At 41.6% G+C, this 12,361-nt stretch overlaps 1 protein-coding gene across 1 annotated transcript in view; it reads right to left on the bottom strand.

Annotated features, from left to right (window-relative positions):
- Positions 1–1,982: 1,982 nt before the first annotated feature.
- The window catches only part of LOC137433026 (paxillin), a 71,036-nt gene continuing 60,657 nt past the window's right edge, over positions 1,983–12,361 (bottom strand). Inside the window, exons 9-10 of the mRNA XM_078783852.1 lie at positions 10,452–10,600; positions 1,983–2,591 (exon numbers count right to left, since the gene is read on the bottom strand). Of these exons, the coding sequence (XP_078639978.1) occupies positions 2,313–2,591; positions 10,452–10,600 (428 nt within the window). The 3' untranslated portion in view covers positions 1,983–2,312. The remainder of the gene's footprint in view (positions 2,592–10,451; positions 10,601–12,361) is intronic.

Raw genomic sequence — 12,361 nt, forward strand, 5'->3', positions numbered from 1 at the left:
TCACGCCACATGGATAGATTGGTGCCATTAACCTCGCGGTTTTAGAAGTAGTTGATGCAATCTAATGTGGTGCTGCTTTTGAAGTACAATCGGTAAATTTAACAACGTTTTATTTATTTTATTTTTTTCATCCAGAAATTGGTGCGCCTGTTGTGAGAAAACTACAGGTGTTGCAATGCGGTGGTTTCCAGAACGTTCGAGACTGTTCCAGGGACATTGTGTAACGACTTGAGGTGAATCGAATGATAACTTGCAAGAGGAATTGTTGCCTCTGCCACCAAAGGTGAATGATGGAGGTTGTTTTCACACCTGTCTGTCTGTTTGTCTGTGAGAAAGATATCTCAAAGTTGTGGATGTATTCGGACAAAACTTGGTGGACATATTGAGTGTGTGACAAAGGAAGAATTTGTTTTAGTGTGTGTACATGTTGATTATGTTACGGAGAGTTTTCCCTATTTCGATTTGGATAGTGAAAAGTTCAGTACTATTGTCATTTTGCATTGTTGTGTGTTGGTGATTGATTGGGACGTTTTGGTATATGAGGGTAAAATGGCAGGAAATAATATTTGTGATTACTTAAGAGCAAACAGCAATCAAAAGAGTAGAGTTAAAAGTGTGACAGATATGTGTCAAGTTAAAATCGGATTAGAATATGAAGGGGGGAATCATCGCGGTTAAGGTGGCCGTTCTATGCAGCGGAAGAGCAGAGTTCATGTGGTGGTCAATGTTGGATGAAGCTGCTGTGTACTGTTAAGGATTCGTCACTTCCGTTGTGGTTTTCATCCACTGCAAACATTTTTGATTCCATGTACTATTATTGTTTTCAAAAGGTTTATTGTTTATGAACTGTTTTCAAAAGGTGAAAAAGTTAGAGATAAAAGAAACCGAAAACCGGATCGGGAACCGGACGACAACGAAGAGGAAGAGAAAAAGAAGGCGGAGCGAGTGAGTCGGAGAAGAAGCATAGTTGCTTTGCAGTCTGGAGCGAACGTTGGCGGGCAAGAGTCACGAATGAACTTTGGGTTTCCCAGGAAAGGGATTCCTGCGACAGAGTTGTTATCACTGTGACAGATCAACCTGCGTGTCAGGTTTTGCGGTCGATTCCGAAGAGAATCATCGTCGGGCCGTTACGTCTTGAGTACGGGCCGTCGGCCATTTTGACTCGCGCGCTTTGCGCATCACGCAAGGTCTTTGCTTCGCTTCAGGCGTTTTCACCGCATTCAGACGTTTATCTGGTGTGTGTGTGTGTGCAACGTGGCTTTTGAAGGTTAATTTGCGGTTGGCCGACTGAGCCGTGGAACGTCCATACCCGAGGGTGTGATTTCCCAGTCACCTGGAGGGCGCCTTTGGATTTCCCAGTCGCCTTGAGGGCGCCTTTGCGCAACTTTGGCAGCGGGACTGTACTTGTCATCCGAACGGGATTCTGGTCTCGATTGGACATCGTTCTGACGATCGCTGGAGCGAATCGACTTTGGCTTGAAGCCGGAATCAACTTTGGCTTGAAGCCGGGAAAGAGACGACTTTGGCTTGATGCCGGAATAGAGACATTGGGGAATGTTCTTGTTTCACTCACTTGGAGCACAGTGAGTTATATATTACGAAACTGATGGTACCATCATCGGATACATATATTGATTGTACTTTTGATTACTATTATTGTTGTACTGTTATTCTTGTGTGATCTTAATACAATATTTGTTTGTTGGTAACAATTGATGTGGCTTCACCATTGATCTTTGACATACAGAATAACACATTTTTCTGCCGTGACTCCTCTCAGGGCTCGGAGGTACACCGTGACCAGGGGGTTGGGGAGGAGCACGTAACAGTACATGAAGCATCAGTGAATAAAGATAAGGAGCAGTGGGAATACACAGGTAATGACGATGAGATGAAATAACAGGAGATGATCAACATAGCCAGGTGAGACAAGTTGGTCTGCTGGGACCCATCTGTTCAATAGAGCCAGGAATGACAACCTGGGCGTCTGGAGTTCCTTTACTCAAACACTTATGGACAGTTAATTAAAGTCTGTTCATAAAGTTCTAAAACAGTCCTCAAGTGTACATGAAGTTCTAGACAAAGGTGAAAAACAACTGTTACGCAGCGTGTTGTATCGAAAAATAAAAGCCAAGCTCTTGATGCATAATTTTTTGACTATGACGAGAACCAAGAAAACCTTTTTTGGTGCAATTTGTGGAAAAACACTTGTATTTGTTGATTTGAAAAAATTTGTGACTACATGCTGTTAACAAACCACCTTACACTTTTTCCTTTTTTGGTCCACACACAATATCTTGAACAGGGGAACCTTATACAACGTTTGGCCCAAAAAGCTTGAGGCAGCACGTGTGGCAGTATGGTTTATCATTGCGCTCCTTAAACATGCCTTTGTTGAGTTGCTTCAGGCAAAATGCACATACAAAATGCTCAGGGTGAAACTTGTGTCCCATGGCGGAAATGCAACGGCCAGCAATGGGTTTGTGGCAACCGGCGCACAGGGAACCGCAATGTGCGTGGTAGTGCGTTTCGCAGTACGGCAGCCCATTGTGTTCGAAGAAGCTTCCATTCACAAATGGAATGAAGCACTCCTGCAGAAGAGGAATGGTGATGTCAACAATGCAAAGTAACAACGGTGTATTGTGCACATCCAAATTATTTGGTCCAAAAACCTTGTACAAGTATTTTACAAACTTTCTCATGGATGTGATGCTACACAACATTTTCCATAACCCTCCTAGACTTGGAGAAACTCGTTAGGTCATCAGTATTTTCCAACTGAACAAAGTGAAGTTCACTTTTTACCTTTGCCACCAAAGGTCTGTGAGCAGCATACAGTGCATTCAGAAAGTATTCAGACCCCTTCACTTTTTTCACATTTTGTTATGTTGTAACCTTATGCTGAAATCGTTTAAATTCATTTTTTCCCTCATCAATCTACACTCAATACCCCATAATGACAGAGAAAACAGGATTTTAGAAAGTTTTGCAAATTTATTAAAAAGAAACAACTGAAATATCACATTGACATAAGTATTCATACCCTTTGCTATGACACTTGAAATTTAGCTCAGGTGCCTCCCATTTCTCTTGATCATCTTTGAGATGTCTCTACACCTTGATTGGAGTCCACCTGTGGTAAACTCAATTGATTGGACATGATTTGGAAAGGCACACACCTGTCTATATAAGTTCTCACAGCTGACAATGCATATCAGAGCAAAAACCAAGCCATGAGGTCGAAGGAACTGCCTGCAGAGCTCAGAGACAGGATTGTGTCGAGGCACAGATCTGGGGAAGCCTACAAAAAATTTCTGCTGCATTGAAGGTTCCCAAGAGCACAGTGGCCTCCATAATTCTTAAATGGAAGAAGTTTGGAACAAGCAGGACTCTTCCGAGAGCTGGCCGCCCGGCCAAACTGAGCAATCGGGGGAGAGGGGCCTTGGTAAGAGAGGTGACCAAGACCCCGATGGTCACTGGCTGAGCTCCAGAGATCCTGTGTGGAGATGGGAGAAACTTCCAGAAGGACAACCATCACTGCAACACTCCACCGATCTGGGCTATATGGCAGAGTGGCCAGACGGAAACCAAACAGTTCAATCCTGGTTTCATCAGACCACAGACTCTTGTTTCTCTCAGTCTGAGAGTCCTTTAGGTGCTTTTTTGCAAACTTCAAGCGGGCTTTCATGTGTCTTTCACTGAGGAGAGGCTTCCGTTTGAGGAGAGGCCCTTCTTCCCCGATTGCTCAGTTTGGCCGGGCGGCCAGCTCGAGGAAGAGTCCTGGTTGTATCTCAAAAGGTAATGGACGGATTCGAAGGACACTTGTTGGACAGGCTTTGTATGTAACAAGGACGAATTGATTAGATTTTGGTAGAAAGTATGATGTCATTTAGAATAGTTTCCTGGCATGCTTCGTCTACGTTGGAGCAACAGCATCTTCGAAGCTCGAATCATCCAAGATTAACTGAACAATTTCACACCAACCTGAAACACCTGCAACCCAGATTCCATAACTAGTGAGTGAAGGTCCATTTTTTTTGTTTGCTTGCCTATGGCTGCAACTGATGATCCTGAATGTGACAAAACATTGTTCATCATCAATTTCCAAGGTTGTTATGGAAAAATCGCTTGTTAATGTTCTCTTCCACAATGAGAACAAACAGGTTCCATAGCAAAGATGCTCCTCTCATCCACAAAAAGAGTTGCATTTGAAAATATAAGTGTGTAGCACTTCTCACAGCCAGTTTTAAATCCTCATTCCTACATCCATTACATTGTGTGTGGCATCATTAACCAGAGCACTTTAGCGCATTTCATCGGACATGCAAAAGTCTTCATATGTGGGATGACGTCAGAGCGAGGAAGTGACCATCTGGATATTGAATACGCAGATTTAATCATGTTGGACTTTCGTCAGACTGTGCTCTTTCTCTGGGGACGGACACACACACACCAAATCCTTCCTGTTCTGCAGTGTGATGGTGAGGCAACCATGATGGAAAGTTGATTTAAAATAAACCATTTATGAAATATGAAAATACTTGCTGAACCGAGAACAGCACGCGGTGGAGTGCGCAGTCTCGCCTCGCACTCTTTCTGAACAACAATACCACCGTTTACTCTACACACTACTATTATGACCCACTGCTATTAATTATGGCTCGTATACTTGTACCATCCATGCACCCTATTATGCCATGTACATTGCCATTGTCCACAGCTTTATTGATTTGATTATTAGGGTGTTTAACGACCACTTTTGTGCACATTAAATTGTGTCGAAGAAGATAAATATGAAACTAGAGGTCGCTGAGATCTAAGAACATACTTCAGAAAGATGATTCGACGAGGCACATTTTGATACCGGTTTGAAGTCTCCACAGTTATCCATTTTAAGGTTAGGGCTACAAATGTTTTTCACATTTGCAATGATCGTGACCTCGACATTTGACCTATTGATCTAAAAAAAACATGAGACACGACCTTTATAACTGCGAGCAATTATGGCCATGGCCCAAGCCACCTTGGTTTGATACAACCCTGCTTTGATCGGACACAGTGATCTTGCGTTTCGCATCCACTGGTTCAGCAGTTTCAGAGAAGAATATCTTTAAAGGTTTTTGCTTCAATCCAATATGGCTGCTACACAACATCACTGATTACATCATCATTGTCAAAATTTATTCCTCGGGGGTAGTCAATCAAATAACACACACACACACACACACACACACACACACACACACACACACACACACACACACACGCACACACACGCACACATACAGACTTGGCATTTAATATGCAATATTTTTTTTTTCTTGACTTGGGTTTACTTTCTGAACTCAGTATATAAATCTGGTGAGTTTCTTTTACCCTTCGGTGATGTCTTTGTTGAAAGAACCATGTCACTGATTGTCTTTCGCAGCAAGAAGTCAATAACAGGATTATATCACAGGTGGCGTGACAAAATGTAAGGACAGGTACATTTGACGATTGGCTTCACAATCGGGTACATAAGGGTTGTTGCGTTCTTTATTAGTGGAAAACAACTGCTGCACGTCTACAAAAGTTATTGCCGCTTCCTCTGGAGATGATCCGTCAACTTGACAATGCTGTTTGTCATGGAGTGGTGGCTTTACGAAATTCTGGCATGAAACAGCATTCTATTGCTCGGCAGTATGGCATCACTCAAGGTCAGGTGTCAAAGATCCTGAAACAAAATGCTCAGAGGGGTGTCCCTACTCCAATACCGAGGCCAAGTACGTCCATGCAGAACCACAAGGAGAGATGATCGCCAGCTGCACCGGTTAGTCTGCAATGGCCGTACCAAGTCAGCTAATCGGCTTAGGGCTGAATGGCAGCAACTGACACATGTGCCTGCATCCAGAAGGCGAGTCAACCAACGCCTGGTTCAAGCAGGCTACCGTGCCAGGCGTCCCCTGAGAAAGCCACGGCTAACCAGACAACACAGCCAGCGCTGATTGCAGTGGGCCAGAGAGCACCGTCAATGGCAGCCAGGACACTGGAATCACGTGACCTTCAGTGACGAGTCTAGATTTCTGGTCTATCGTCAAGATGGCCATGTCCAAGTGCGCAGACAAGTGCATGAAGCCCACAATGAAGATTGTATAGTGCCAAGAGTCCAAGCTGGAGGTGGTGGGGTGACCGTTTGGGCTGCTTTTCATGCAGGAGGCAAAACTGACCTGGTTGTTCTGAATGGAACCCTGAACCAGTTCAAGTACAGGGTCATTCTGGAAGAAACATTGCTTCCATTTGCTCGTGCAGCCTTTCGAGGAAATGTTGTCTTCCAAGATGACAATGCACGGCCTCATCGTGCTCGCATGATCCAACACTTTCTTGCTGACCGTGGTGTAGAGCATATGGAGTGGCCTGCCATGTCCCCGGATATGAATCCGATGGAGAACTTGTGGGCAAAATTTACGCGTCGAATCAACAACTTGGACCAGCAGCCTGCCTCTGTGCGTGAATTGCAGCAGACTATTGTAACTGCATGGCAAGCGATTCCTGTCCAAACCTTGGCAAATCTCGTGAACAGCATGCCTCGACGTGTACGTGCTCTCCTGAATGCTCATGGGGGTTACACGAAGTACTGAACTGTAATTTTACTGTCCGTAATCCCAGTCATAATTTAGCTTTTGTTTTTGTTGAAATTTTTTTTGGCTAATGTGCAAAATAAAGAGATACTTCTGGAAAATGTACAGAAGTTTAACACATTACTGTCCGTGAATTGAGTTTGATATCAGTTTACATCACTTTCAAGGATCAATTTATTTGCTTTGAAATGTCAAATGTGGTTTTTGTTTCTTTTAAAGGTCACTAACAAAATCTAGAATAATTTCAACATAATTCCAATGAACTTTTGGTTCTAAGACATCTTGAAAAGTAAGTTCACCCCCACAAAAAAAATATTCCATTTTAAATGCTGTCTGTATATTATATATATATATATATATATATATATATATATATATATCTATATATATATATATATATATATATATAAATAATGTATGTATGTATCGTTTCACTTTGATCTGTTCAGCAGTTTCAGAGAAGATTTTTCAAAGGTTTTTCTTCAATCCAATACGGCCGCCAAACTATATGACCGTTGACGTTTTATCACCCTTATATCCCCATGGGTAGTCGGATTCACTTATCATTTTGGATCCATTGGTTCAGTGGGTTGAGATGTTTTTTGAGTTGAACGATGGTTCAGCAGTTTCAGAGAAGGATATTTTTAAAGGTTTTAGCTTAAATCCAACATGGCTCCTAATGGTTAGAGCGGCGGAATTGGGATCCAATGGGTCCCAAGTGTTTGAATCCCGTTCACCTGTTGAATCAATACCAGGTGGGGTGGACTCGGCCTGTCATCCTTCCGAAGTTGTAGAAATGAGTACTCTGATACTGGGTCCTCTCTCATGGAGGTTGGTGGTGGAATTTGCACTCCCGCCCCCGTAAAAACACCTCGTTCCGTAGCACACACAGTGGTGTGTGTCGGGATGGTGCTGAGGAGTCGAAGGACGCAGTGACGTGCTGATCCAGCGTATGCTCCCATATATATATACACAACATGGCTGCCAAATTGCATGACCTATGACGTTGGAATTTTCAAACTATATTCCCCATGGCACGTCGATCAGAAGTATTGCATCAATCTGTGAAGTAGTTCTGAAGAAGATAATTTACGGTTTTATTTTCAATCCAATATGGCCGATGACATCGTAAATTTAATTCTTCAGTCACATCGGGTCGTAGTTCAGATATCAAGTTTTTGATTTTTTGGAAATTGATTTACATTCAAGCAATTATGGCTGGAATACCACTTCACCGGTGACATAATCATTATCAGCTTGTATACCCCATGGGGAGTTGATGACAAATGCCAAGTTTCAAATTTTTTTGTTGAGTGGTTTTGGAGATGTCCAATCTCTTTCCTTTAATCCAAATATGTCTGCTATACCATGTGATTTATGACATCAGAGTTATTAATAAAATATTATCCATAGGGAGTCCCTCCTATATTTAATGTTTTGCATCAATTAGACAAGTGGTTGCATAGAAAAAAAAATTAAGTGAAAAATATATAGACGTGGACACAGACAGACAGACACGGGTGTCACAATAGTCTCGCAACCACTTTGGGGAGAGAAAGTTGAATTATCTACACTACCGGTCAAAAGTTTTAGAACACCTCAATTTTTCCAGTTTTTATTGAAATTTGTGCGGTTTAATGTCTCAATGTACTCATTATTGAACAAATAAACAATTGGAGATAAAAAAAGAAATCATAGAATCATTTTGTTAAACAAAATTTAATTTAAATTTTTGACTCAGCAAAGTCGCCACCTTTTGCAGATATAACCGCCGAACACACTCGTGGCATTCTTTCTACAATGGAAATCAAATATTGTTCGGAAAGTTCTTCCCAACACTTGCAGAAGTTCCCACAAGTGTTGCACTTGTAGATTGCTTTGCTTTCACCCTTCTGTCCAGTTCATCCCAAACCAGCTCGATGGGGTTTAAGTCTGGAGACTGCTGGCCATTCCATGATTTGAAGCCTACCGTCTTGTTCTTTTCCTCGAAGCTAGTTTTGACATAGCCTGGAGGTGTGTTTAGGGTCATTATCTTGCTATAGGATGAACCCCTGACTAACTAGGCGTATACCAGAGGGTATTGCATGGCACTGCAAAATGCTGTGGTCGCCCTTTTGGTTCAGGGTGCCAATCACTCTGTGCAAGTCGCCGACTCTGGATGCAGCAAAAGAGCCCCAGACCATCACGCTTCCTCCTCCATGTTTGACAGTTGGTGTCACATTGAGGAACCATCCTTTCGCCTACTCGACGGCGTACAAAAACCCTGCGTGATGAACCAAAGATTTCAAATTTTGAGTCACCGGTCCATAAGACCTTCTTCCAGTCTTCAGTAGTCCACTGGTGGTGCTTCCTGGCCCAGGCAAGCCTCTTTTTCTTATTTTGCCATCTTAGCAATGGCTTTCTTACTGCCACTCGACCTGTCAAACCTGCAGCTCGAAGTCTTCTCTTCACAGTTGAAACTGAGACTTGCTTACTTCGACCAGTGTTAAGCTGTGCTTGAAGCTGTTCTCCTGTGAGCCACCGATCATACAAGCTGTTGACTCTCAGAAACTTGTCTTCTGATTCTGTTGTGGCTTTGGGTCTGCCAGACCTCTTCCTGTCAGAGTTTCCTCCAGTTTCCAATATACTACTTCCTGCAGTGCAATATTGTCCAAATAATGCTTCAGAGGGTGTAATAACAGTCTGTTCCAATACTGATTTTATACAGACGGGGTTTGTAATCAAGTAACCAGCAGAGGTTGGGACACCTGTAGGAATTGTTTGCATCAACTTTCAAGGCTTAATTTACTTACATTACTGCAGAACAGCTGTAAGTTGTTAACCCATTACTTGTTCCCTGAAGAAGGCCTTTTTTACAATACAACTGTGTAATTTACATTATTTTCCCGTTTTTGCTAACCTAAACTTTTTTTTAAACCTCGAGCAGTTTACTGCTTACCTTTGTACCATTTCAGGTTATACACTGGACTTGAATTGCTTAAATTTCTATAAAAACTGGAAAAATTGAGGTGTTCTAAAACTTTTGACCGGTAGTGTCCATTGAACATTCAAATCGTCGATATAAAGCACGAAACTGTTGATCCAGATGATGCACACGTCATCAGAAACCCTTATTTGGTATCAAATCTTAAGGGGCTCATTGAAAAGGTGTCTTTCCAGCCAAGGCCTGTTTCAATCTAGTTTTCTTTATCCTTAAGTTCTAGTAAAGCATAGCTTGGGGCTGACGGGATGGCCTAGACGTACGCACACTCTCCTCTAAGCCGTGAAGTCTGGGTTTGAATCCCGACCCATCTATATAATATCATCCTGGAGTTTCGCAGTCGAGGTGAATCAATGTGTGTACCATCCCTCGGATAGACGTTAGATGGGACTTCCCATTTGTTAGCATTAGTTGGTGGATGTTAAAGATCCCACGGTGTCCTTTGCGAATTACAAATTCCTGCCCTAACCTGGAGAGGGCATTGCGTCAGCGATACATCGGTGCCCTCAACCAATGCTATCCTGCAGCCTTGTGCTGGATCCAATAGAAGAAGAAGAGGAGCATATAGCATCACTTGCATGTTTCGAAATACTCAAAAAATGTACATTTCAGATCCGGTGACCAGTTCCCAAACTGGTAATTTGTATTTTACAAATTCATTGGCTAAACTTTTTTTTTTTTTTTTTTATTGGCTAAACTATGACGAGTGGAGGTCATAACTAGGATGCATAAAAAGTTAACATTTTCAAGAATGTACAAATTTTGATCAAAATTAGCATTGTTTTTGTAAACAAAAGGACACGTCATCCTGCTGTTAAAATGCGCATTAAAAACTTAAACTTTGATCGACTTACCCTGCAGACGAAGCAATGAGGGTGCCAAAACGCATTGATAGCCGAGATGTAGTTGTCGAGGATTGGAGTAGAACAACCAGCACAAAGGAAGCTCGCAACATCCAGGAAACAACTGCGGCAGTAGGGTTTACCCTCCTTCTCATGGAATCCTGCAGGGTGACCCAAAAGTTAGTTCAGTCGTTGAGGATTGGTTGAAGATCAAAACATGAAGGGGGCAGCTTTGAATAAATTTATAGTTGGTATGTCAATTAATTTCCAGCCCCCAGCGCCAGTAAATATTTCGGTCAAAATGTAAACAAAAAGCACAGTGAAAGTGAAATACAAATGAAAAGTAAACTAGAAGGCATCTGAAAATGCAAGGACCGTCCGCGTCCGTTTGTATTCAGACGTCTCCTCCTTCCATATGCTCAAAATAACGTTAAAGAAAATACAAAATGAAAATTGATGGTTCTATGCAACCTTTAGATCTTTTTTTAAAAATCAGCTTCTAGCTTTTGATTGGTGAACCAATTCTGTGACGCAATATGCAGATTCTTAAAATTTCAGGTCAATTGGACGAAAATTGATGATTTTATGCGACCATGACCTTTGACCTTTTGATTTAAAAAAAATCGACTATCTTTTGATTAGTGAACCAATTCATTGACCCCATCTGCAAATTCTTTAAATTTCAGGTAAATCGGATGAAAATTGGTGATTTTATGCAACCTTGACCTTTGACCTTTTGATCCCAAAAAAATTAATGTGCCTGCAGCTTTTGATCGGTGAACCAATTCAGTGACACAATATGCAAATTCTTAAAATTTCAGGTTAATTGGTAAACTAGAAAGCATCTGAAAATGAAAATTGACGATTTTATGTGATGCTGACCTTTGACCTTTTGACCAAATTATTCATTTGTCTTCCCCATACTATCATAATAAAGCTTTGTTGAAGATTTGATGACAAAACTGAAATGGTAAATTGAAATTTCAAGTCAATTCGATGAAAATTGATGATTTTATGTGACGCTGACCTTTGGCCTTTTTGACAAAATTGTGAATCTAATATCTCAAATGGTTAAAAAAAATTACGGCCTGGACACACACACACACACACAAACTGAAGGCAAGACCCCGTCTCCTGCTGTGCATGGGACGTCTAACCAGGAGCATTATTTTGATAATTTGTCCGGTTATATAGATTACAGTAGATCAGAGAACCAGCGTGAACTCTCACACTGGCTCACTCGCTCACTGACAAACAACAACATTGCAATAGGTTTTCGTGATTCTACAGGAAGGTGGAGACAAATAAGTCACCTAACCCTAATAGATTCCCACATCCATATACATTTTTAAAAATACATCAAAAATAGTTCGTGTGTAGTAAAAGTTCACCTGTGAAATGATGGATATTAATTAATTTATATGTGAACTAGCAGGATACCAATCACACATAGACAAACCTCTATAGGGAGTACAGATAGGAAAAGATTGACCTTTGGAGAACAACACAGGTGGACAGGGTAGACATAGGGGAAGAGACTTCATGAATATCATAAAACACAGGATTAATCATCTCCAATTTGGACATAATACATATTCAAGGTTTAAAAAAACACTATGGTTAAATTAGATTTTGACATGTAATTACATTGGACAACTTGGTCGAACTGTTTAATTTGGGCACAATATTGAAGTTTGTGTGTGCGTTCACACGCACACACACACACACCAAAAAAACAAGAAAGGTGACGCATCTACTGTACATTCACTATTTAAGAAAGTGGCGGGACTGAGTCAGACAGGTGTAGGTTCTGCAAGGTAGAAACAGAAAATACGAGTCATCTCCTGTCAGGATGTAAAACACTCATGTCAGAGCAGCTGTACACCCAAACGCACAATAAGGTATGTACAGTAATCCACTAG

The sequence above is a fragment of the Myxine glutinosa genome, chromosome 8, assembly GCF_964187855.1.
Source record: "Myxine glutinosa chromosome 8, kmMyxGlut1.1, whole genome shotgun sequence".
NCBI lineage: Eukaryota > Metazoa > Chordata > Myxini > Myxiniformes > Myxinidae > Myxine > Myxine glutinosa.